The sequence below is a fragment of the Saccostrea echinata genome, unplaced genomic scaffold (genome assembly GCF_033153115.1).
Source record: "Saccostrea echinata isolate AGI-Se365-2 ecotype Australia unplaced genomic scaffold, CSIRO_AGI_Sech_v1 ptg000002l, whole genome shotgun sequence".
Taxonomy (NCBI): Eukaryota; Metazoa; Mollusca; class Bivalvia; order Ostreida; family Ostreidae; genus Saccostrea; species Saccostrea echinata.
Window position 1 is genome coordinate 32977485 of NW_026889751.1, and position 24469 is coordinate 33001953.

At 34.0% G+C, this 24469-nt stretch overlaps 1 protein-coding gene across 1 annotated transcript; it reads right to left on the bottom strand.

The window, feature by feature from the left end:
• Positions 1 to 3983: 3983 nt before the first annotated feature.
• Positions 3984 to 22753, bottom strand: LOC133177895 (dentin sialophosphoprotein-like). Its single transcript, XM_061312752.1, has 6 exons — positions 22037 to 22753; positions 18008 to 18118; positions 13461 to 13513; positions 12158 to 12253; positions 9201 to 9345; positions 3984 to 6293 (listed from the first exon to the last, which is right to left on the bottom strand). The coding sequence occupies exons 1-6, from the start codon at positions 22218 to 22220 to the stop codon at positions 4198 to 4200; spliced, it is 2685 nt and encodes an 894-aa protein (XP_061168736.1). The 5' UTR covers positions 22221 to 22753; the 3' UTR covers positions 3984 to 4197.
• Between the last annotated feature and the right edge of the window lie 1716 nt (positions 22754 to 24469).

Below are 24469 nucleotides of genomic sequence, written 5' to 3' on the forward strand. Positions count from 1 at the left end.
TTTCGTGTAATACCTTTGGAACACTTGGTTTAGAATTTACACTCAGAATTTACACTTTATGCATGTTTTAATGATCATGACCTTGCCTCAAGTTCACATTTCAATTTTTCCATTTATTACTATGGCAAGCAAGACAAATAGCACCCAAAATTTAATTGATTAATGAGCAAAACTGAGCTAAACACTAATTTAATAAAAGTTAGGTCAAGGTAAAAAGGAAATATCAAGGTGGATAAATAGTTCAAGGGAAAGGTCTAGGTCAAAAACTGATGATGCAGTTAAATAGCTCTCATCGTTATGTATCAGCATATAAGGCCTGTAATGAATATCTTAAATATTTTTTTTTAAAACTGAGCTAAACACTAATTTAATAAAAGTTAGGTCAAGGTAAAAAAGAAATGTCAAGGTCAATAAATAGTGATGCATTTGAATAGCTCTCATCAATATGTATTAACATATCCAGTTTGATAAAAATATCTTGAATACTAGTAGCTTTGAAACAGAGCTAAATGCATAGCGCTACCGAAGGACAGACAGAAGGATGGAAGATGGGCATTGTTGCACCACTATTGAAATAACGACCACTATTGAAATAATTATTTCAATAGTGGTTGAGAATGCATTTCAAAACCAAACACAGCTTGTAACCGCTATTGAAATAATGTTCACTATTGAAATAATTATTTCAATAGTGGTTGAGAGTGCATTTCAAAACCAAACACAGCTTGTAACCGCTATTGAAATAACGTTCACTATTGAAACAATTATTTCAATAGTGGTTAAGAGAGCATTTCAAAGCCTAAACCAAGTTGTCATCACTATTGAAATAACGGTCACTACTGAAATAATTATTTCAATAGCGGTTTTTATACGTGTAACCACTATTGAAATAACGACCTCCGATGTTATAACACTTATACTTAGTTTTCCCAAATAGTTGATTTTAATGTATTGACAAGAAACGTTTGATTTACTGTCCATATTAATAGTGTGGCAAGCCCAAGAATATAAGCGAAAATTTACTTCTATTCTATATCCTTTTGATTAAAATTAATCTTTTTTTTTTCATCAGAAAGTTTGTACACATATTAGATATCAATAGATGTCTTCTTTCTTCTTTTTAATGTAGATATTCTAATTTCTACAACTATCCGTATTTATAATCTTTTACTTTCCCCAATTAATAACAAAGATGAAAATGATATAACAAAATTACTTAAAATTACTAGATCAGTTAAATCACAGATATCCGTGTATTAATAGTATTTCTGGACAGAAATTGAAACATAAAATTACATATCATATTTAAACTCAATAAATTAATTTTATTATGTTGGAAAACATAATGAAGAATTTCTCCTTATATTTATTTCCAATATTGGGGTTATTTCAATGAGGGTTGCAATTTGGTTTTTATATTGAAATCATTGTCAGCAACTATTGAAATAATGATTCCAATCACTATTGAAATCATTATTTCAATCACTATTGAAATCTTTATTTCAATAGTGAACGTTATTTCGATAGCGGTTGCAACCTATGTTGGGTTTTGAAATGCACTCTCAATCACTATTGAAATAATTATTTCAATAGTGGTCGTTATTTCAATAGTGGTTACAAGCTGTGTCTGGTTTTGAAATGCACTCTCAACCACTATTGAAATAATTATTTCAATAGTGAACATTATTTCAATAGTGGTTACAAGCTGTGTTTGGTTTTGAAATGCATTCTCAACCACTATTGAAATAATTATTTCAATAGTGGTTGCAACAGGGCATGACAACACAGAAATGTTGATGAATTTGAATAGCTCTAATATGTATCAGCATTTCAGATTTTAAAAAAATATCTTGAATAGTGTCTTTGAAACAAAAAATCAAATTAAAAAAGTGAGATCAAGGTCAAAAGAAAGGTCAAGGTAAAAAATATGTTGCAGTTGAACATCTTACGAGTATCACCATTTAAAGTTTGATAAAAATATCTTGAATGGTTTCTTCGAAACTGAGTTATACACTAAATTAAGAAAAGGTCAAGGTCAAAGGAAAGGTCAAGCTCAAATAATGTTGATGCATTGAATAGTTCTCATCAATATGTATCAGCAGATGAAATTTAATAAAAATATCTTGTTTTGAAACTGAGCTAAATGGAAAGTGTGATGTAAGTAAAGATGGAAGACTGACATGACAAACACTGTAAAATTATAGGTATTGAGGCACCTGAAAAAAATTGCTCGTTTTTGACACTTGTGAAGTAGTATAGTTCTTCTATTAATTTCATGTAGTTCTTAAACAAGATGTTGTGTATATAGCATGTGACACCATTGCAAAGTATCACAGATAACTTCCAACTTCATTTTATAGTTAAAAGCATTTGAATGTAAGAAAAGTTAAAATTTCATTTCTCTAGAAAATGTCTTTGTCTTTTTATAGGAAGCACATGTAAATATTTATTAGACTGCTTCAGACTTCAAACTACCTTGGATATCATATAAGGATGCATAAATTGTTCCACAACAAAATTTTCAAGGTTTATTTTGAGATTTATTCAAATAAATGATAATTTCAAGATTGAGTTATTATTCATGACTGAGGGACAGACATCCTTAATGAAATATGAAAAAAATGAACAGTATTCAATCTCGAAAGTCCAATGAAACGATGCATATTTAAGCAGAGCAAACAAGGACTTCAAAATTTAGAGATGGGATCAGGTGCCATGGAGGAGTGAGCATCCCCTGCCAACAGGTTACACCCACCTTGTGCTCCTTGTCATGATTGGTAAAAAAATGTTTTCCAAATATATCTTTTGCAACCCATTTTTATGAGAAAAATAGAAGATATTCCAGTCTGATTGTGCTTCATATTTGATCAAATCAAGCAAAAGGATATAAAAATTTGATTAAAGACATAGTGAATAAGAGTCAGATGCGTTGTGGTTTTAGACCACTAGCTGATCTAATCACGTTATACAGTTAATTTGATAAAAAGAAAATGTACATAAATCCTGTTTTTCTTGCTTATGGAAACAAACACAGTACTTTGTTTGAATTAAAACTTGAGTATATTTATTATAATAGATATATAAAATATATATAATAAAACAAATTAATAATAATACATATTTACATACTTATATAACAATATGAACACTTCCCAAAACCTGTGATGTTTTATTACAAATGTTCATTATGTATTAGATACATAGCACTTACTAATTAATATGAAATCCACAACTGACTACAGGTGACTTTGTCAGGCATATTTACATTCGTTAGTACCTAATTTTTTATACAATAATGACATTATTCTGTGTTCTACATTATTTTTTGCCTTTTTGCAATAGAATGTGGCATACACATTAAATTATATTTTCTCATATACCTTCACACCTATTATTAAAGAGTGACAAGTACATGTATTATCTTCAGTTGAAATGAAAACTATTGATAATTACGAGTACATATTGTTTAATATATTCCATATCACATTAACATTGAATGTGTCTAGTTACAACTCAGTCAAAGCATTTTTGAAGGAACTTTAAATGTCAGTTCTTCTTAATGTTTATCTGTATCAAAAATGTTTTTTGTTCTTAGTTTGGAACGATGGACACCAATATAAGAAAGATAACTCTTCTAGTCCAATAAATATTCTCAATCAACCCAGGTGAAAATTACTGGCTTCGAGTTAAAATTTAAAAAAGCTTATAATATTACACAAAATCATGTGTTGATAAAACAGAATATTCCAATGTAAAGCGGAGTAAAAAAAAAAAGTAGAGCACCCATTGCAATGGAACAAAAAAAATTCTTCACATAAAATACTTGGAATGGTTGGATCTGATACAAAATGTAAAAATTCAAAAAGCTGCGGAAGTTATAGATTATCAATTTTTTTTTTTTTTTTTTTACAAATATCAAATACTCTTGTTAAATTACAGTATTTATTCAAAATTATGAAAAAATGTAAATGTTAAAAAATATTTTTCACATAAAATATCACTGGGAATAAAGTGGAAAAATATAAATTTGAAATTTTTTTAAAAATCTTACAGAACGAAACAATTAAAAGCAGAACCTTAACAGCAGAAACATTAAATATTCATATAAAAATATCAAAGTAGTATTTCATGCAGTGACTCGTTGTGCCACATGTATAACACGGCTGACCAGTGACGATACTCGAGAACACATTTTACTTAGCAGTCCTCTTCATCTCCAGGTGTTATGTCCCCTGACAGAGAATAAGGACCATTTTCTCCCACTTTCACAAAGGAGTCAATATTGGAGGTAGATGGGTTTATGTGGGGTTTGACAGGGGTGGAGTCTTGGGAGGATGTGCCCCCATTGTGAGCCCCATTATTACTGAGGTAGGGGGGAGGGGTCTTGGAACCCCCACTTACGGAGTCAGATATCGATTGCTGGGATCCTGAGTTTTCTGAAGACAAGTTGGCGAGGTTTTCACGAGCACCAAACATTTTGGCCTTTTTAAGTCCATTTTTGTTATTGCTATTTAGGCTTTCTTCAGATGAGTTAAATGTGTCCTTGTCTTCCTCCTGAGAAATGATGCTTTCATCATTATTTAGGGAGATATGGTCTACCCAGTCACTAGAATCATCCTGAGGAAGTTCTGAAAATGATCCCGCACGGACAAGACGCTTTCCAGACCAACTCAATGAACTATCCAGCATTGCTTTCTTAGCCAGATTGTCTTCACAAGACTTAGTCCGTGAAACATGACCACTCACTTCGTCCTCAGTAAGCCGAGACATCACAGTTTCCCCTGAGAGCACATCATCCCGAACTTCAAAAGCCACACCTTGTTTTGTGTGTTCCTTTGTTTTCTGTTTTAATTTTTTCTCAATGTCATTAAGTTCCATCATAGAGATGTCATATGACATTCCACTGTGACCTTCTTTGGTATTTCTCTTTGGGTATGGAGTAGAAAATAAATCGGTGTTAGAGTTCATGTTAATGTTGAAGTCCACACTTGTGACGGTGGTGTTCGGTGAATCAGTTTTCAGTGATTGCTGGTTTTCTACTGTTGAAGTTGAAGTGTTTCCAGAGTCATTAAAATAGTTTAACATGGAGGACTCAAGTTCACCCCTTTTGAGCTGCACCGGTGTGATGATGTCTTCGTCTATAGAGGGTTGATTCTCGGGAGTGTGGGGGCGTAGGGTGCTCTCCATATCAGATAGACTGTAGTCCACTAATGTCCTACTGGTTTCTGGAGGAGAATCGGGTAAATCACCTTCATTTGTCACTGCAACATTTAACGATGATAATTCAATTTTTCCAGATGATAATTTTATCTCTCTGTCTGATTTTTGAGGAGTGATTACATCCTCGAACACCTCTGAAGGTTCTACACTTGGTGCAGCATTTTCAGTCCTTGACACCGACATAGAAATGTGATCCTCCACAATGTCTGGCATTAGATCTCGGGGGGATCTCTGCCCATCCCCTGCCTCATCTAAAGAAGACAGACTTGATGTCTCACTAGATGATTTCTTTTTCTTGCGTTCCGGTTTGACCGGTGTGGTTGGAGATTTTGGCTCTCCTTCTGTGACTGTACTGTCCGACTGAAATGAAACATCAGCCAATGCTGGTTCTCTAGAATCTGTTAAACTGGTATCCAGATCATCTTTGTTGATTTTGGTGTCTGGATCTTCGTAAGACAAACGAATCATGTCCAACTTGTCTTGTTCATTAAGATTTTCAAATGCAGAGGAAAACTGCATCCCTGTAGAGGTTGGATCGGGAGTAGAAATCTCTCCATCAAGCATATCATTAAACTCTAGGGGTGGGGGTGGAATGGTGGGCTGAGGGGGTGGGATATCATCGTCTTCATCATCACCAGTGGGTGGGGGCAGTAAGACAGTCATGGGTTGTTTATCCTGAGTTATGCTGGCCTCCTCCACCTCCGCGGAGACATGGATTTCTGGCGAGTGTTCACTGATGTTACTCTGTCTGTTGTCGGAGTCCACACTGACCTTCAGCGTCTGTTTGAGGTTGTCCAGTACTTCCTTAGGCTGCCTCATCTCACTCATGCTCCTCTTTGGTGTGTACACCGGTTCTTTGTTTATCTTTAGCAGGGTGTCCATGGACTGACTACGATACAGAGGATGGCTGAGAATCGTCCGTTGATGACCGCTCCGTCTTTCCTTGGACTTGGAAGGTCTCTCCTTCTGTAGAGTGATTTTGACAGGGTAAGGTGAGGCGTAGCTGAGAATAGTCAGGGCGTCTTCGTATACCATATTCTCAAATGACACAGTCACACTCAGAATACGGTCACCTAAAATGATAAAAAAAGAAAAATTTTAAATTTTAAAATCTCTTGAGCAAGTTATTCAAAATTGTTATCATATCTTATGCTGTTTTATATTCAAATTGTCATTAAAAGCAATTTTGAAAAATTCTAATGATCATTAAGTCTACACATTGTATTTTAGAACTAGCATTATTTTCTAGCTAAAGCTTAGTGTAAATTTTAAGATTTTTTTTTTTTATCTCTAATGTCAACATTTTTGTCATTCCAATATTAATTAACAGAACCATTACCCTTTCACCTTTTGTGAATAAACCAGGCCTTTTACTCTAGTTTTACTGTTAAATCATGGTAATTAAAAGAAAATTTTGTGGTTATTCAATTTATTAATTGTCTTCTTACTCACATTATTAATTACCTAAATTTAAGAACATGATGTGTGTGGCATAAACCATTATAATAATAACAGTACAGTGGAAAATCTTACAAAATGACTATTTTACACAGATATTATTACATTATCACAGGACACTAAGTTTACATTATAACATGGATGTTTTCTGTGTCACGTACTCTTGTCTTCATGTACAAGTACTGGTAATTATATCACATTTATAGCCTGGCATCATAATCTGAACACATACTTCATTACCTCCTAATTTTCACTACATCTCTACACTACATAAGATCGTTACGACAATGCTGTAGTGAAATTAACAATTATTCAGACTTCTATAAATTTTTTAATTTATCACAAATTCCAAAAGGAACAAGAAGAAGAATCTTGTTTAGATCACATATAAAAGCATTATATTGTACATGGGAGAAATTTGGAAATGTATATATACATTCATTATATGATATATCTACATTGAATATTGACTTTTAAATTAGTAATAACAATTATTACATACAACAAACTGATGTAGAATGTTAACATAAAATCAAGTTTTTCTAACAAATTTTTACATCAAATGTGATCAAAAATATTTATGTTTTACATAATCTGATGCTCCGTTACTGTTTATACATTTCCACGGGGATGGTGTGTGTGTGTGTTTTTATATCATGATGAGAACAGAAGTTTGTAATTAATTTCCTTATTATTTTCTAAAGTGAAATACAGTAACTCACTGATTGAATAAAATACATATTTTCACAGATATTTCTTAATTACAGTGTGAAAATAACAATCAGAATTACTTTGCTAATAACATTTAAAGGAAAAATGCAAAGAAAATATAATTAACAGAAAATTCAATGTTTTATAGGTGGATATGGAATTTATTTCATTCATGAGATAAAATTTTATCTAGTGAATAGAAACACATTCAGTAAAAATAATACTGTACATGTACTTTTTTCCCGCCTGGGATTAATTTATGCTATGTACGAGGTCATAAATTTTCCACAGAAATCTGTCACTGGATTTAAGGTCAGACAAATGTTCCTCAATAATATATAATTTTTCCCAAGAATTTGTCATTGAAGTACTGCTAGTTTAACAAGTTCCCTCACAAAAAATTGAGATACCTTACCAGGCAGAGGGTGGTACTGTTTCCTATATAATTCTATTTGAAATCACTTGAATTGTCAGCATAAAAATTTTTGTTGTATTTATTTTCTAAGACATTTTGAAGACAGTCTAGAATTTACAAGACAATGTTAATATTATGAATGTTTCTTATAAATTACAAGGAAAAACAAAACAGAAAGAAACTGGGGGGATAAGCCGAGCCATATGCCTACATAACGATCGATAAAAAATCAATAAATTCATTTTACAAAAATTTCACTTTTTGTTGAATTAATGTAATGCTTATTACCATTTGCATACAAATTTGACAAAACATGAATACTGTAACAGCGAAAATGATTCTGATTAACACAACAAAATGGCATCACGCTCAATTTTCACAGAAACTGACATAAATTGGATGATATAACTACATTTTTTAAATAGAGTGGGTCATCGTACCATTTTTTTGAGAACGATTAATGAAAGGCAATGGAATGATGTTGCTTTTTACACTTGCAAATATTTGGTAAGAAGACCCACTCTACATAAAAAATTAAGTTAACTTACTTAAATTTTCACCGTGGTCTTAAAAAATTCTAAGTTCAAAAACGCTTGCTAAATATAGAGAACTGTATGCTATTTAAAGAGACATGTTAGTGTGACTCCGTGGTCTAGTGGTTAGCGAGGAGCTCTTTAAATGGACGTTTATTGAGGAAAGTGTTCGAGTCATGCTCTGATTTTTTTGATTTTTTTTTTTTTTTTTTTACTTTATTAAAAAAATGTCTATAGGAATAACATATTTTTCACTGGAAATAAAATATATACATGTAGTAATGAACTTATTTACAGTAAATTATTTAAAATGCCGGATAAAAATTATAATAGATATTTGAATACTTTTATTCCCGTTTTTATTTATTTTAAATAAAAGCGCTTCTAGATCACCATTATCATTATATACGATGTTAACATTTTTATAATATCTCCACAATAAGAGTAAACACTCAATATGCAGATTAATTATTAAATAGAAGTCCTTACCCATGTAAGACATATGTGACAGTAAATGAAAGTCAACTGTTTAGCTTGTTTATAATGTAAATATCATTTTGAAAACTACGGTAAACATTAAAATGCTTAAGTAAATTCGAACAATTGAGAGATTTTTTCCAATAAATGTTCTAGCATAGCCGAAAAATGGGCATGGGCATATGGCTCGTCTTATTCCCCCAGATTCTTTGAGGAATGTATCGTCAGATCTTAAAAGGCATTTAGGACAAACAATAAGAACCCAAGAAAATCTGCATAATTGTCGACCCACAAATTGAACACAAATTGTAATTCTGCAGAATTATGGCCTCATGGAAAAAAAAGGACATTTACAGCATTTAAAAGCTAGATGCACAATCACTCACCAACATGGAATTTCCCTGACTCGACCGCTGGTCCGCGACTGTGGACTTGACTGACAAATATTCCGTCCCTCATACTTCCTGCGATGTTAAATCCTAGTCCTACAAAATCTTGACTCTGTAACCACACGCTGGAAATTTCTGGGTCCTTTAAAAAAAGAAAGAGAACAAAAATGTTACTAACTGCAAGTGTTTACAAGACAAAAAATAATTGAAAGAATACTGAAAAATGTTCCAAAATCTTTGCACATATATTTTATGTTGTAATCTTAATCATATTTTGCTGCTTAAGTAAAATCCTGCTCATTCCAACTTCTTTGTTATATTATGTCTATATAATTATATCATGTTTGCCTCACATTAAGATGCACTCCCAAGAACTGAACAGATTTAGCTGTAACTCTGCCAATATCTCTATACTGTCAAACTATGATTCCATCTCAAATTTCATATAAATCCCAACAAAGTGTCCATGAAATAATACAAAAAATACCCAGAATCTTCATAGTAATTTTTGTTTACAAATATTTTCATAAACACCAAAACTGTATTGAAATTCATCAAAACTTGCTTAAATCAGATATCTCTCAGAGATGAGCATGGAAATATATGCATGAATGAAACCAAAATCATGATAATGGCCCTCCAAAATTCATTTTGAAGGATATATTTTTACATGAAGCTTTTCTTAAGCATTGGACTTATCCTGCTTATCATTATTCAAGGCACTATCATTTCAATGATATTACTTTGTCAAACAAGATGAGCTGTATAAAATGTAATAATTTATAGACTCTGTATTTGTTTGATAAGTGTGTCGATACAATCCTGTAGACTGATTATTGACAGTTTTACAAAGTGTTTCTATTGATTGTTAAAGGAAATACAGTGGCTTAACAGTCCATGTCACTACAGCATATGGCCTAAACAATAACCCGTAATATGAGACAGAAAATAACACTTTGTGAATGAATTCAAAAACAAAACTGCCTTGTCCACACTCAGGGGTAAAGAATGGATAGGGCATAGATTAACCACAGTGGAACAACCTCTCACTGGCCATGAATGGAGATTGTGGATAGGGCATAGATTAAAGTCGGTGGAACAATCCCTCAGCGGACGTGAAAGGAGATCATACACAGTGATAGAACACAAACAATGGCCACAGATTCAAATCAACAGCCAATGAAAGCTTAATTCAATTACAGGCTCTTTCAAGGCTGGGTCTAATGGTCGAAGTGAAGGAAGCTGCATCTGATATAAATTAATTGTCAATGATGGTCAATTATTAAACCTTACTGTCACAGGTTGACATGCATTCAGGTTAAATTATTTCATACAGAACAAACTTTATACAAGTGAATGGACTAATACTTAATAACAAACATCACTTATCCCCCATAACAGCTAACCCTGGCATAACTGTCCCTATATCGGGACATTTTACAATGGATTACATATACTTAAGATGGATTGTTGACTTTGATGATATATTGACTTAGCTATGGAGTGTATCTTTCTGTGTAAATAGACATATGTATCATTTTATTTACACTAAACAAGATTATAATTGCACAAGCCAAACTTTAACACCAATTTGTTTCACTGATACAAGTCATCAGTTAGATATATTGAGTGTCCATTTAGGAGGTCATTATACAAATACTCCCTGGGAGTGGACATAAACTGACCTCAGTCCTCCCTCGGGACAAACTTATCTCTCATTGTTATTAAGTGATCATTGGCTACATTAAACTGGTGTCATAACCCTGTAATAAAGGGACCAGCTAAAGTTTTGATGGGCAGCAAAAACTGAAAATAAACACTATCATATTGGCTTTATATAGTAATGATCTGACAAGAGACACACAAAGACACAGATAAGAATTCATTGTTTCATACAATGGTGTTTCATCAAAAAACATGCTGGTAATAACTACATGGAAACCCAGAACTAATGGTGTCTCAAAAATATATTAAACAGTACTGTATCAAGTATTTGTAACTCCCATCAACTGACATTTTGTTGAAGGCAATGAGTACCGTGGAATCATTTTAATTCATGGGGGTCAATGTTTGTAAATAACCAAGATTTTACTTCATTCCAATTCATGGGGACGTCATCATTTCATAGGTAACTCATTTATACTGTACTTAAGAGTCAATGTACCAATACATTGATAGTTATGGATCTTAGGGATGTAAATTCGTGGATGAGGGTGACCCATGAAATCCTTGGGTGAGGGTGACCTGAACGAAATCCATGAACAATGGTCCCACATGAACAATGATGATTTATATAAAAGTTTAAATTCTTCATTACATGTATATATGTACATGGATTTCTTGGTTATTTTTCCTCTATTTTCCTTGGGAAGTGAATCGCATTAATCAATAAGTCCGCCAAAGGGGCATTCCAGCTGTGATTAATAATGCATCCATTTACACCTTTACCTATTCTACAAGTTACAAGAGATTTTTTAACTCTGATCATGTTTTACCAAATGTTTCATTAAGATATATTTTACAGACTGAAGCTTTTAATTGTGTTACCTCTTAAAACTTAAGACAGTGTTTGATGGATTTTTCCTTGTTTAATCCACTAAAGATGATAGGCAATGTTGCAGTTAAATACAAAAACTATTTTTGTATACCATATTTATTCTAAGGTTTACAGAAATGTCTGCTATATGGACACCTACATCACAATTAAGGAACAGTGAAGGAGATCCTTTAAAGACCTTTGATAATTAATAAAATCAAAATAAACACAATTTCCTGTCAGTATGGTTAGTGACCAGCAAAAAAAGAAAAAGGAAAAAATATACTGTAGGAACTCTATCATGTCTTAGTATCAGAGTCAAAAGCAGACCTGATTCCTGGCTGTACTGAAAAACTAAGTAAATGTTTAGTGACTTCATTCATCAGTCACAAAACCATGGTTAAAGAATAAAACCTACCATGCAGAGGTCGTCCAGTGACCCATGGGTGCCTTGTTTCCCTGGGGGAAGGTCTGACTTAGAGTTGGGGGACCAGGACTTCTTTTTAGCTGAGGACTTGTTTCCAGGCAAATCTGTACCCTGGACGATGAAGGAAATAGACATGATTATAACAAGCTCATCACTAAATTATAACATGCTCACCACTAAATTATAACATGCTCATCACTAAATTATAACACGCTCATCACTAAATTATAACATTCTCATATGCTCATCACTAAATTATAACATGCTCATCACTGAATTATAACACGCTCATCACTAAATTATTTCACGCTCATCACTAAATTACAACACGCTCATCACTAAATTATAACACACTCATCACTAAATTATAACATGCTCATCACTAAATTATTACACGCTCATCACTAAATTATAACATGCTCATCACTAATTATAACACACTCATCACTAAATTATAACATGCTCATCACTAAATTATAACACGCTCATCACTGAATTATAACACGCTCATCACTGAATTATGAAATCAGCAACAAATCCCTAAATATTTAGTAATCTATAATTATTATAACATCCTCTTCACTAAATTATGGAATTAGCAACAAATCCCTAAATATTTAGTAATCTGTAACTGAATTTGGATTATACCCTTAAATGTAACCCTAACCCTAACCCTACCCTTAAATGTAAATGTTACATAACATTTTAATCCCCAGTATGAGCCTATATTAACCTCTTCCTTTTCTTTAGACTTTAAGATACAAATTCCTTCTGAATTAATATTGTTATGTACAATATAAATTTTTAAAAATTTTCTCAGGAAATGCATTAAAGTTCAATCAAATATTATTAACCATATCTATTAACAGGAACAGCTTGATGTTCAGTTCACTGTAGGCCCCTGTTTACAACTGGCATATTGATAATCATACCTAGTTTTGGGTTAGAGTTATTGATAGTCATCCCTGGTTTTGGTTGGAGTTATCGATAGTCATACCTGGTTTTGGTTGGATTAAATAATAGTCATACCTGTTTTTAGTTGGAGTTATTGATAGCCATTTCTGATTTTTACTTGTAGTTATCGATAGTCATACCTGGTTTTTAGTTGGAGTTATTGATAGTCATACCTGGTTTTTAGTTCCAGTTATTGAGAGTCATATCTGGTTTTGGCTGAAGTTATTGATAGTCATACCTGGATTTTGGTTGGAGTTATTTATAGTCATACCTGGTTTTGGTTGGAGTTATTTATAGTCATACCTGGTTTTTAGTTGGAGTTATTATAAGATAGTCATACCTGGTTTTGGGTTGGAGTTGAGAATTCTCTACATTGTATATAACCACCAACACCTGTCAACATAAAAGAAAAAAAATAGATTTTCATTCAAAACTTTGACAGGGCTGACAGATGACAAAATTAGATGTAATCAATCAAGGAAGCATTTTATTTTTATGGAGGCCAAGAGCTTGGTACAAAGAGATTGTAATGGCAGGTCATTCATCAATGAAACAAACTAGAGAGAAAAAAAAAAGTTACAAAAAACTTAAAGAAAATTGACACAGTCAGAGGTGACAACTATACTTGAAATATATATATAAATAGAATTGTAGGGCTGGGACAATACACTTTCTTCTATATCGATACATAGCATGATATTTATTCCATGATAAAATATGTACTACACATTTCATACTGTTTATATTCAAAATATTTCTTGAATATTTTAAACCCAAAACATTTAGTAAAAGAAAGAAAAAACAGGTCTGAAATGTCGTTTTCCATATTAATATTTCTACATAGGTATCAATATGCATATCATTATCACACATATCTATACACATATCTTTATCACGCATAATCTATATTATAAATATGTCCTCCCAGCCCTATAGAATAGAATATGGATATATAAATTCATTCATATATATGTTATAATTACTTGAACAGAGTGATATGACAACACATTTTATAGGTGTCTGTCATTAATTATCAACCCCCTTCTGTGTAACATTGGAAATAGTTCTGATAAAAACCATTTGAGTTATATACATACAGTCCTGTACATTGAAACAGACAGACAGAGAAATAAGACCCCAGGTGTCTTTTCCTTACTGCAAACTGTTTTTGTATAAAATTATGAGTTACTGTAGAATCCTCAATGTTCATGGGGAACCACTGATGTTCATGCATGGATTTTGTGATTTACCATTACATATGAAATTACATCCCCATGAATTAGTAAAATAATGTTGACTGCCCTTAAATATTGGTCACCATGAATTAAAATGATTCCACAGTAAATTGCTTCACAACAAACATACTGATGTACAGAATCAAACAGACGGACTCACAGACAGCTAGTGTAATTCCTATTAGGTGGGAAATAGCCACAGAGTGTCCATTGTATGTAGTGGGAATTAGCCCCTGAGTGTTAATTATATGTAGTGGGAATTAGCCACAGAGTGTAAATTATATGTAGTGGGAATTTGCCACAGAGTGTAAATTATATGTAGTGGGAATTAGCCACAGTGTGTAAATTATATGTAGTGGGAATTAGCCACAGAGTTTAAATTATATGTTGTGGGAATTAGCCACAGAGTGTAAATTATATGTCGTGGGAATTAGCCACAGAGTGTAAATTATATGTAGTGGGAATTAGCCACAGAGTGTAAATTATATGTCGTGGGAATTAGCCACAGAGTGTAAATTATATGTAGTGGGAATTATCCACAGAGTGTAAATTATATGTAGTGGGAATTAGCCACAGAGTGTAAATTATATGTAGTGGGAATTAGCCACAGAGTGTAAATTATATGTAGTGGGAATTTGCCACAGAGTGTAAATTATATGTAGTGGGAATTAGCCACAGAGTGTAAATTATATGTAGTAGGAATTAGCCACAGAGTGTAAATTATATGTAGTGGGAATTAGCCACAGAGTGTAAATTATATATAGTGGGAATTAGCTAGAGAGTGTAAATTATATGGTGGGAATTAGCCACAGTGTGTAAATTATATGTAGTTGGAATTAGCCACAAAGTGTAAATTATATGTAGTGGGAATTAGCCAGTGTAAATCATATGTAGTGGCAATCAGCTAAAGGGTGTAATTATATGTAGTGGGAATTAGCCACAGAGTGTAAATTATATGTAGTGGGAATTAGCCACAAAATATCCATTATATGTATTTGGCATTAGCCAGACATAAGTCCATTGTATGCAGTAAGAATTAGCAAGACATGGCTCACTGTATATAGGGGGAATTAGCCAGAGATTGTCCATTATATGTAGTGGGAATTGGGCCAATGCCCCTTTTTATGGATAGGGAATATTAGGGAAGACCTCCCATACAGGGGGAGATCTTTGTATGAACTACATATGTATAGCTTGTTTTTTTTTTATTCATTTGAAGAAAATACTTAATAATAAAAGAATGCCTTGGAAATAAGTAACTAAAAATTGCATGTTGTTTTCAGATTAAAAAATGCTCTGAAATGCAATAGTCTGTTTAAATCTCAGACAGGATGAACTGTTCGTCTTAAGTTAGGATAAGTATTCAGTAAAGATTATTTTCAAATCAACACAAACATACATTCCTCTCTCTCCTGCTGACCTTTGGTAAGACATAGTAAAATAGTCTAGTAAGACACAGTAAAATAGTCTAGTAATGGCAAGGTCACATTTCTTGATTGTTAAGACATCAGTAAAATAGTCTAATAATGGCAAGGTCACATTCCTTGATTGGTAAGTCGACTACTTCACTTAATGCTGTTTTCACCAGTTAATCTCACCAGCTGTAGCAGGAAATGTCGCAATATTTTTACATGAAGGGCAAATTTTTAAAACTTTATAAACACATGTCAACCCTACTTTAATGGAGTTGATATGCACAGGAATGCAGACTTAATGAGGCAATCTAGAACTTGTTAAAAGTTTGAAAAATTACCTCGCATTTTACAGCACGCCTTCAGGTAAAACAATAAAATGTTAAAAAAAAAAATTAAAAATCTCATAACAAATGGAGAGGAAATAGTTTACATCATAAATTATCATCACGATATTAAATGTTTATTCTCCCATAATTCTGTCTTGTTTTAAAAGTCTCTTTTATTTCTTTAAAAGTACAAGGAATTGCTCTTAAAAACAGACTGTTTAAAATCCAATGAAGAATTTCTTCTTAACTTGTTTTAAATATTTTCTTTTTTGAAGGGAGATATTATCGGTGGTAATGGGTATATCAGATGTACAGAAGCCGTGTGAATAACGCACTAACAACAGTGGCCTCTGGATATCTAGCTATTTCCCTCTATTTCACCGGCAAAAAGTAAACCACAGATAGCATCAAAATTGTCTTTAACACCCTAAACTATTATTCTTTTTTCCATTCAGTTTGTTAAAAATTGTCTTCACTGCTCAGAACTAAAATTAATGATTTTTGACTGAACCCCACTTATCCAAATTATAGACATTTTCTTTTTTGTTCCTTACATCTTAATTTTACATTGTCGGGGAATTAAATTCAATATTCTTAGCACAATTATCCCCTAGTTCTGTCTAGAATTTCCATATCATTTAACGTACACTTGTCATTCAACTAAGTTTTTTATTTTATCTAGATATTCTTTAAAGCCTTTCAATTAAACAAAAATATTAAAAAACACTTTTATTTAAAATTGCCAATTACTTGTACATGTAGGCCTTTAGACATGTTAATTGGATAAAATTTATCTAAGTATATGACAAATTTTATGTCAATGTTGTTTTATCTAGATTTCACCTGGTCAGTGTGAACGGTGGACAGATTCTTAAAATATTAACTAATAATACAGATTGATGAATTATATCAACAGATGGTAAAGATGTAAACATAAGATTGTGGCTAATTCACCCTAACAATACATATACATGTGGATGCAACCTCATATCCAAAATATAGATACAAGTGGACACAATCTCATATATCCAAAATATAGATACAGATGGATACAACCTCATATCCAAAATACTTGGGTGATTCGGTGGCTTAATTAGGTAATGCTATTATGATGATGAAGATGGGTGGATCTAACTTCAAATTAATCATAATGCTTGGGTGATTGTAGCCAGAGAGGCAAACTGAACCCTCAGTGCTATATGAATTACATACTACCCATAATCAAGATGGGTGGATCAAACTTCAAACCTACAATGCTGGTGTAAATCCAATCTTCCTTATTATAGAGATAAATGGATATAAAAAAAATACTCTCCTGGTGGACAGGGTTTGGTAAGCTACCATTGATGATTCTATAATTATCTACCAGTTGAAATATAGGTCATCTCTTTAGTCTTTAATTACCTATAGGTCATCAGAAGCTATTCCATTCAAAGGTGGAGAGAAAGAAATTTACATACATGCATCACATATATAATGATTTTGTGCTTTGCAAAACACTATGACTAAAACATTAACCCATCATAAGACAGGAAAATATAGTGTTTATAAATCATTTTATTTGCAGCATTGTCCAAGTCTTCATGTTTTGTTAGTGACAGTGAGGTATATTTCTTAACCTTGTTGTTTGATACATGTAAAGGGTCATTGGGGGTATATATATGTAGGGGGGGGGGGTTAAGAGAGAGGGTGGAATTGATGTATATACCGGGTATAAATGTTACTCCTACAAGTAAGAGCTTCAAGTAGTCAAAAGTATCTCGCCGTGAACCTAGCATGCTGGAGTAATGTAAATGTATGCCTAATGTTTCATCAGAATGAGTTCCCAACTCCTTCTGTGTAGTCCAGTGGATTTTTAATAATGGCTAATACGGTTCTCAGACTGGGCGATTTACATACAAATGTACTTGCCTTGTTCTGCTAAACTTAGGTCCCCCTCCCCATCCATGTAGGCAGGATTGGACACACCCAGGTCGTTTTCATCTCTGAAATTGGCAGACTTTTCCTTGTCAGACTTCAGATCTAAAAAATGAAAATTCAATGATACACAAGGTATGTACATTGTAAATGGTATATTAATTGTTGAGCAAGCAGTTTATGATGCAGAGAGAATGTGCATAAAAATTACTTTTCACTGATTTGTTCAACTAATTTTTGACATAAGCTTTATAAATAAGCATGATCATAAGTGAGTTTCACACAGGTACCGTGTGACAAATTGGTTAGATTTCATTCTGTGGGCTGTTTGTGTTGAACCTTTGGGTGTGATAGAGATTAAGATAATTTTGTTTCTAATATTCTGTCTCCAAATTTGTGCCCTAACTGCTCTACAAATGCAGATATCAGATACCATTAATCAACTCTTTACTGTATTTAATGCCATAAACTTCCCAATTTAAAATAATTTTTTTTCTTTGTATGGTCAGAATGGCAAAACTTGTTGTTAGGAACCAGCTCAGTTGCAAAGTGAACTTTCTGCAGGAAAATTAACCCCAAAACAACATTATAAATTTTGAACCAATTACTGATAACAAGAACTGTCAAAGGTAATTTTAATTGGAATACAAAGCCAAATAAACAATGTTCTTGTCCTAATACCTCCCAAATGATGAGAACATCCAATTCATGGCCGAGCCTAAAATGCACTTATTTGAACTTCTTTGAAAATATAAACCTCTTTCAAGTTCAAAATTCTGTCAATGATCTCAATTATTTGTTAACAATTCATCACAATAGGCAGACTCCAATCAGCACTTTCTAAGCTGATTTGAAGGAAACTGTTCATCTTCAAAGAGGGACCCATCAACAGAGTGACAAATCTGCTGCAGTAATCCCCCTTCATCAGATTGTCTGCTGAAAACCATCTCTGGTACAGTTATCCTTAACCAGAGTTAGACTTAATACCCTGGGGTCAATCAAGTTCATACTATGTCCCACTATCATAAACCTGGTTTATTGTTCATGTTGTTAGCTGCTGAAATCAAATCATCAAATCACAAACTCGTGAATAATTATAAGACATAGGCCTAACATGAAAAATGGGGAAAACTTTCTTAAGGGAGACAAAATTAGGGAGCTGCAGTACGTTAAACAATGCAGGATTTTTTTAAATAAAAAAAATTATATAAACTTTTTACAGACTGAAAAAATTGTATCATTTTAATGGACTTTTGAGAAATGATCAGTGCTCGTTACCTTATTAAACATTTCATATATGAAATGAGAGAACTAGAGGAAAAGAACAAAATAAAATGGAAAAGAATGGGTACATTTCACATTTAAACATGCATCACCAAAATTAAATCATCAATAGGCCTAATCATCCACTTCACCCAGCTAAAATAAATGTTCCTTTCTGTCAGATCGGCAACGCGGAGTCTCACTCGGCACACCTCGGCCGATTCGTACCTCATCATTGATGAAGGTGACGGAATCAGCCGAGGTTTGCCGAATGAAGGTGACGGAATCAGCCGAGGTTTGCCGAATGCGCGGAGTCTGACAATCGCGAAGGCGACACGACGATCCCGATGCATTTAAAAATGAATGTCTCTGATTTGACATTTTTTAAAAAAAATCTGACACAAACAGACAGATTTTTTTCTTTAAAATCATTTAAATCGCATAGGCGTCGGAAGCAAATTGAAAGTGGGATGGCTATTGAAAGTGTGTGTGGGGGGGGGGGGGGGGCTAAACCAACGGAAAAAGGTAAGCCCCAGTTTTCAATGCCTATATTTTGTCTATCTTTGAAAAAAAAGTGGGGGGCTAAGTCCTCCCCCCCCCGGTTCCGACGCCTATGAATCGAATTAACGGTTGGATTAACGGTTGAATCGGTTGGAGTTCTTTCAACAGGTTCTGATCAGTGGATGAATCTGTATTTCGATCATTTACCCAATCCATCAATGTTTAAAATTTAAAAAAAAACTCTATCATAATATACGATGTTGCAATTGTTTAATATGGAAAAAAGAAATTAAAAGACTGACTTATTTTTTATCCTTGAAACAATTTAGATTGCTTCCGTTTGACCATAAGTGGGGATGGAAAGGTGGATAAACAATCGCGTCTCTTTCGTCTTCCTCCCTTTTACCTTCGGCTCCTTTCGCCTCATATTTTGCCCCCACAATATGACCATCACACCCCATGCAGATGTTTTCAATATTGAAGGATACATAGTGCATAATTCGTCTCGTTTTCCTAAACTGAATTGGAAGTTGTCATCAATATTGGATGTACCATCGTTTTTCTTTGTTTTTCAAAGGATGTAGGTAGGACAGTCGAGAAATAATAAAGCCCCAAAACATTTATACAAAAAAAAAAACAAAAAACAAAAAACGAGCTGATCTTTAAACGAATTTTACACTAAATTTACAACAGATCAAGTTATTTTCGGGGAAAAAAGGAGGGGCTGATAGCCCCCCCCCCCCCCACTCCTTCTAATACCATAACACATGTACCTGCCTATATAACAATTACAGTAACATTGCGTTACACACATTCACAAAATAATTATACAGTATATCACACTGTGTTACACAAAATCTTAATTATAGATATTATTTTGCATTGAGTACCATAGGTATTATATACTGTAGATTCTTCAGGTGCATGGTTTGCAATCCCCTGTCCCCTTGTATAAAGCACATTGCATTACATCAGTGTGTAAGGTAAGCGTTCATTTGACCTTGTGGTGCATACTCGTCACCGGACATCCCCCACCCAAAGACTCAGCCCCCCATCCAATAATCCAGCTCCACCCAAAGACTGGGTCATAATGTACTAATGGCTGATGCATGGTTATGCAAGGATTTTGAGATATGCTAGCTGATCGAAACAGCCAGTGCTGACAATGTCTTTTAACCGTTGTACAAATATACTTGTATATAGAAGTGGAAAAATTAAATTTCTCCAGAATGACGTTTTCCACGAAGTATATGTATGAAGTTCAAGAGAAGTTGGAACTGTTCAGTAGATAATACATGAGAAAACCTCAACAGACGAGAGGTTTTCCCGCCAAATTTATACAAGTATAGGAGAGATTTTCCGATTTCTTCAGAGGCCCAGTTTTCTGGTTTTACAATAATACACATATATATATAGTTAAAACTTTAAATCTCCTAATGCGTTTACTGCCCGAAGTGGTTTTATCAATGAGAGGACTGAAGACCGCCTGTTTTTATTAATAATAAAGAGGTCTTTCTAAGCGGAGATTGGACATTGTCCAAATTCACTGTCCATCCCTCTGTCCGTCAGAGGGAATTTGAGCAACAGCTTGTGTCCAAGTGTCCTTTATGTATTGTTATACGGGCTATCAAGAGGCCTTACGTCCAAAACGAATAGATTTTCAGAATACATATTGGTTAGTAAGTGTTCAACACGAAGACATGCGACAGTTCCCAGGCAAAACTCTATTAATATTTGTCGGATATAGAGCAAGACGCTCCAAATGTAAGCAGCATAAAAAAAGAAAAACTTATGGGTAGATGTTCTGCCTTCATAAATATCTACAATACATATTCCGCCAACGAAAGCCACATTAATATGTATTTTATTACCGCTATATGTATGACACTGGTGTCTTATTCCCGTGTCAGAGGACGCGCCTATTTATCATTCCTTAACATTCCTCTCTATTGTAAAGGTAAATTTCGTACCGTTTCACTGCTCTGGTATTATAATTTTCTCTGCTTTATGAATTTCGATTCATGATTTACACTTGATTAAGTTTGTGTTGTATATTCGACTGTTTGCATTCCAGTTTAATATTCTGCTATCGGAACTTGGGGCCTTGCAGCTGTCCTTATAATGATAAAATTCTTACAAGGCGCATCAAAATTTCTCTCCATTTCTTTAGGGTTTTACAGTAGTATACGAAAATAAAATAAAAAATTTTGAATAAAAATGATATCTCTGAATTTTGTTAGATTCCTGTATAAAGCTCACCTCGTCGTCGTCTCCAAATCAAGAAGCAGATGACACCAGCGACGATAAAAACGACGGCCAGAGTAGCAAAGATTGTAGCCACAATGATGACAGCGGGATCTGTCTGTTCTGGACAATTCTGCTGACCTTCTACCATGTCCAAACATCCTCCCAAAATCAGAATAATTACTACTCCCTCCAACATAGTACACAGAAATTACTCACGTTAAAATCCCAGTAAAAATATCATTGGCACATGGCATAAAACTGCTGTTAAAATAATGAAGTGTTTCAGGTCTTTAAAAATATAAATAGGGGACATCAGAAGAGAATCTGAACAGTGGTTAGAAAAAAAGCATTCAAGTGACACAAAGGAAATCGGCCTCTGTATCGCGTACAGATTTATAGTATTCAAAACAACTATCACAAGAATGTGGACCGCGGTCATCCATGAGTGAACAGCAGGTCTGTCAAGTATGACCACACCAAAAAAACTTTGTCACAGGACGGGCCGAAACTGAAAGTAATGTACGGACCCCGCAGTGTCAGTATGGGACTCTTTGAATTGCTGGCATACCTAATGTTTCTACGGTGTAAATATTGATTAGTCAAGGTAGATAAACAGCATTCCAAGATTCCCTCTTACCTGTATAAAATACCTACAGGTGTATATCGTATACAACGAGCAACCTTACGAGGCCGACACGCGAATTCTCACCGCTGGAATTTAAAACCTTTGAATTAACTGGCGTGACGGGATTAATACAATAATTATTACATCACACTAGTAAGTTTGGATAGATTTATACGGTGTGATACAATCTTGGGGATAAATTACGCAACAAGATATACAACTCAAATTAAAACTTTGGATATATTTAAACCTGGAGATAGACCCCGCCTGATTTGTCGCCGTGTAACCCTAGGCGCCTTCTCTCTCCAGCGACAGGGCTTTGACAACCGATGTATGAAAGATGTCAGGATTCGCGTGTTAAGTAGACGAGACATAGCTTGTGACACATCGTAAATCTGACGACGACCAGATACACACAGGACAACTTACCTGGACAAATACCGATTTTTTAAAATGGATTTTAATTTTTAAAAATACGAATCGGATTCATAAATGTTTGTAGACTTTATAATAACGGGAATCACTAAAAATGTTCCATAAAGCAAAATTAAGGTGCTCTGTGCGAAGATACCCGGTACATGAAGAGGGATTTCTTGGGAGGAAGGGGGGCCCGGGGTAGTCTTAGGCCTATCGAAAATTTTGAAAATTCGAAATACTTAATAAATTTCAGGCCCGTAGGAATCAATTTCAGTTTGAAGGGGGGGGGGGCACAACCGTACATTTTCAGTTGACATATGGTAGCTATGTTTTCTATTGTATTCTATATTTGGCAAAACTATTGGGAGGGTGTGTGTGTGAAAATAAAATATAAAATAAAATGCATATAAAATTGGGGAAAAGAAATAAGAACAGGACTGTCCTGAACTGAATAACAATTACGAGACCCAGCGCGCGCCTAAGTCACCTTTCTTTTTGACAAATAATGACCCCGCTGTTCATAAAAAGATTTTTCCAAATATTCCCGCTTATTTTTTTGCGCCCCATTCTAATCCAATTAGCATGATTTGAACAATAATGATTCTGTAGGACAATGGATATGTTTCTTGAGATCTAGGAAAACTACTTTTTTGAACAATTATTTCCCTATATGTATGACTACATAAAATTCCAAGATCAGCTATGATCCAAATTTTAACACCATGGTTGGACAATCGGTTGAACTGACAATGAAGTCCACGGCCAGTCGGGTCAGTCAAGCTGGGATCCAGTCGTAGCTCAAATTGTGATCAACCTCGATCCTGAAAGTGAAAAACCCGCGAACATAATCACATCCTATCGCATCGGTTCGTACGTAGCTTAACGTATCCGGGCGTATCTGCATGTACCTGATCATCACAAATCAGGGACCCGGATATGATGGTCGTGTCAGATCGAAATCCAATCGTGAGCTCGATCGGGACAATCCTACATGTACATGTACAATGTATGTAATTGTGTCCGAACAATGATTTTTCCGTGACAGATAGTGGCACCTGATCAATCGTTACCATATCTCATCAAAGGGGAACAAATTGTACGAGAAGGTATCGATTTTCATCATCTCGTATTCAAACTTGAAATTCCAGGCCAGAGAAGGTCTGCGATCAGTTACGAATGACCAGTCGCGGTGTTGGTATTCAATCGCGCGACAGTGTGATCAGTGTTTACAAAAAAAAAGTTGACAAGTAAAATATCCATTCAATGAAAGGCTAATGTCCATATCATTACCCACCCCAGAAACAGCATCACTGTATTTCCTAACTCATCTCAACACACACCTTCATGGTCCTCTATTATAAAATGGCCTATTGTTGTCACAAAAGAACACCCCCCTTCTCTTA

Excerpts from the sequence above, each read along its gene's own strand:
- LOC133177895 (XM_061312752.1), bottom strand. The coding sequence starts at position 22,220 with ATGTTGGAGGGAGTAGTAATTATTCTGATTTTGGGAGGATGTTTGGAC. Across the intron at positions 13,514-18,007 it reads CCTAAGTTTAGCAGAACAAG|GTGTTGGTGGTTATATACAA; the intron begins GCAAGTACATTT and ends TTATGTTGACAG. Across the intron at positions 6,294-9,200 it reads GTCAGGGAAATTCCATGTTG|GTGACCGTATTCTGAGTGTG; the intron begins GTGAGTGATTGT and ends TTATCATTTTAG.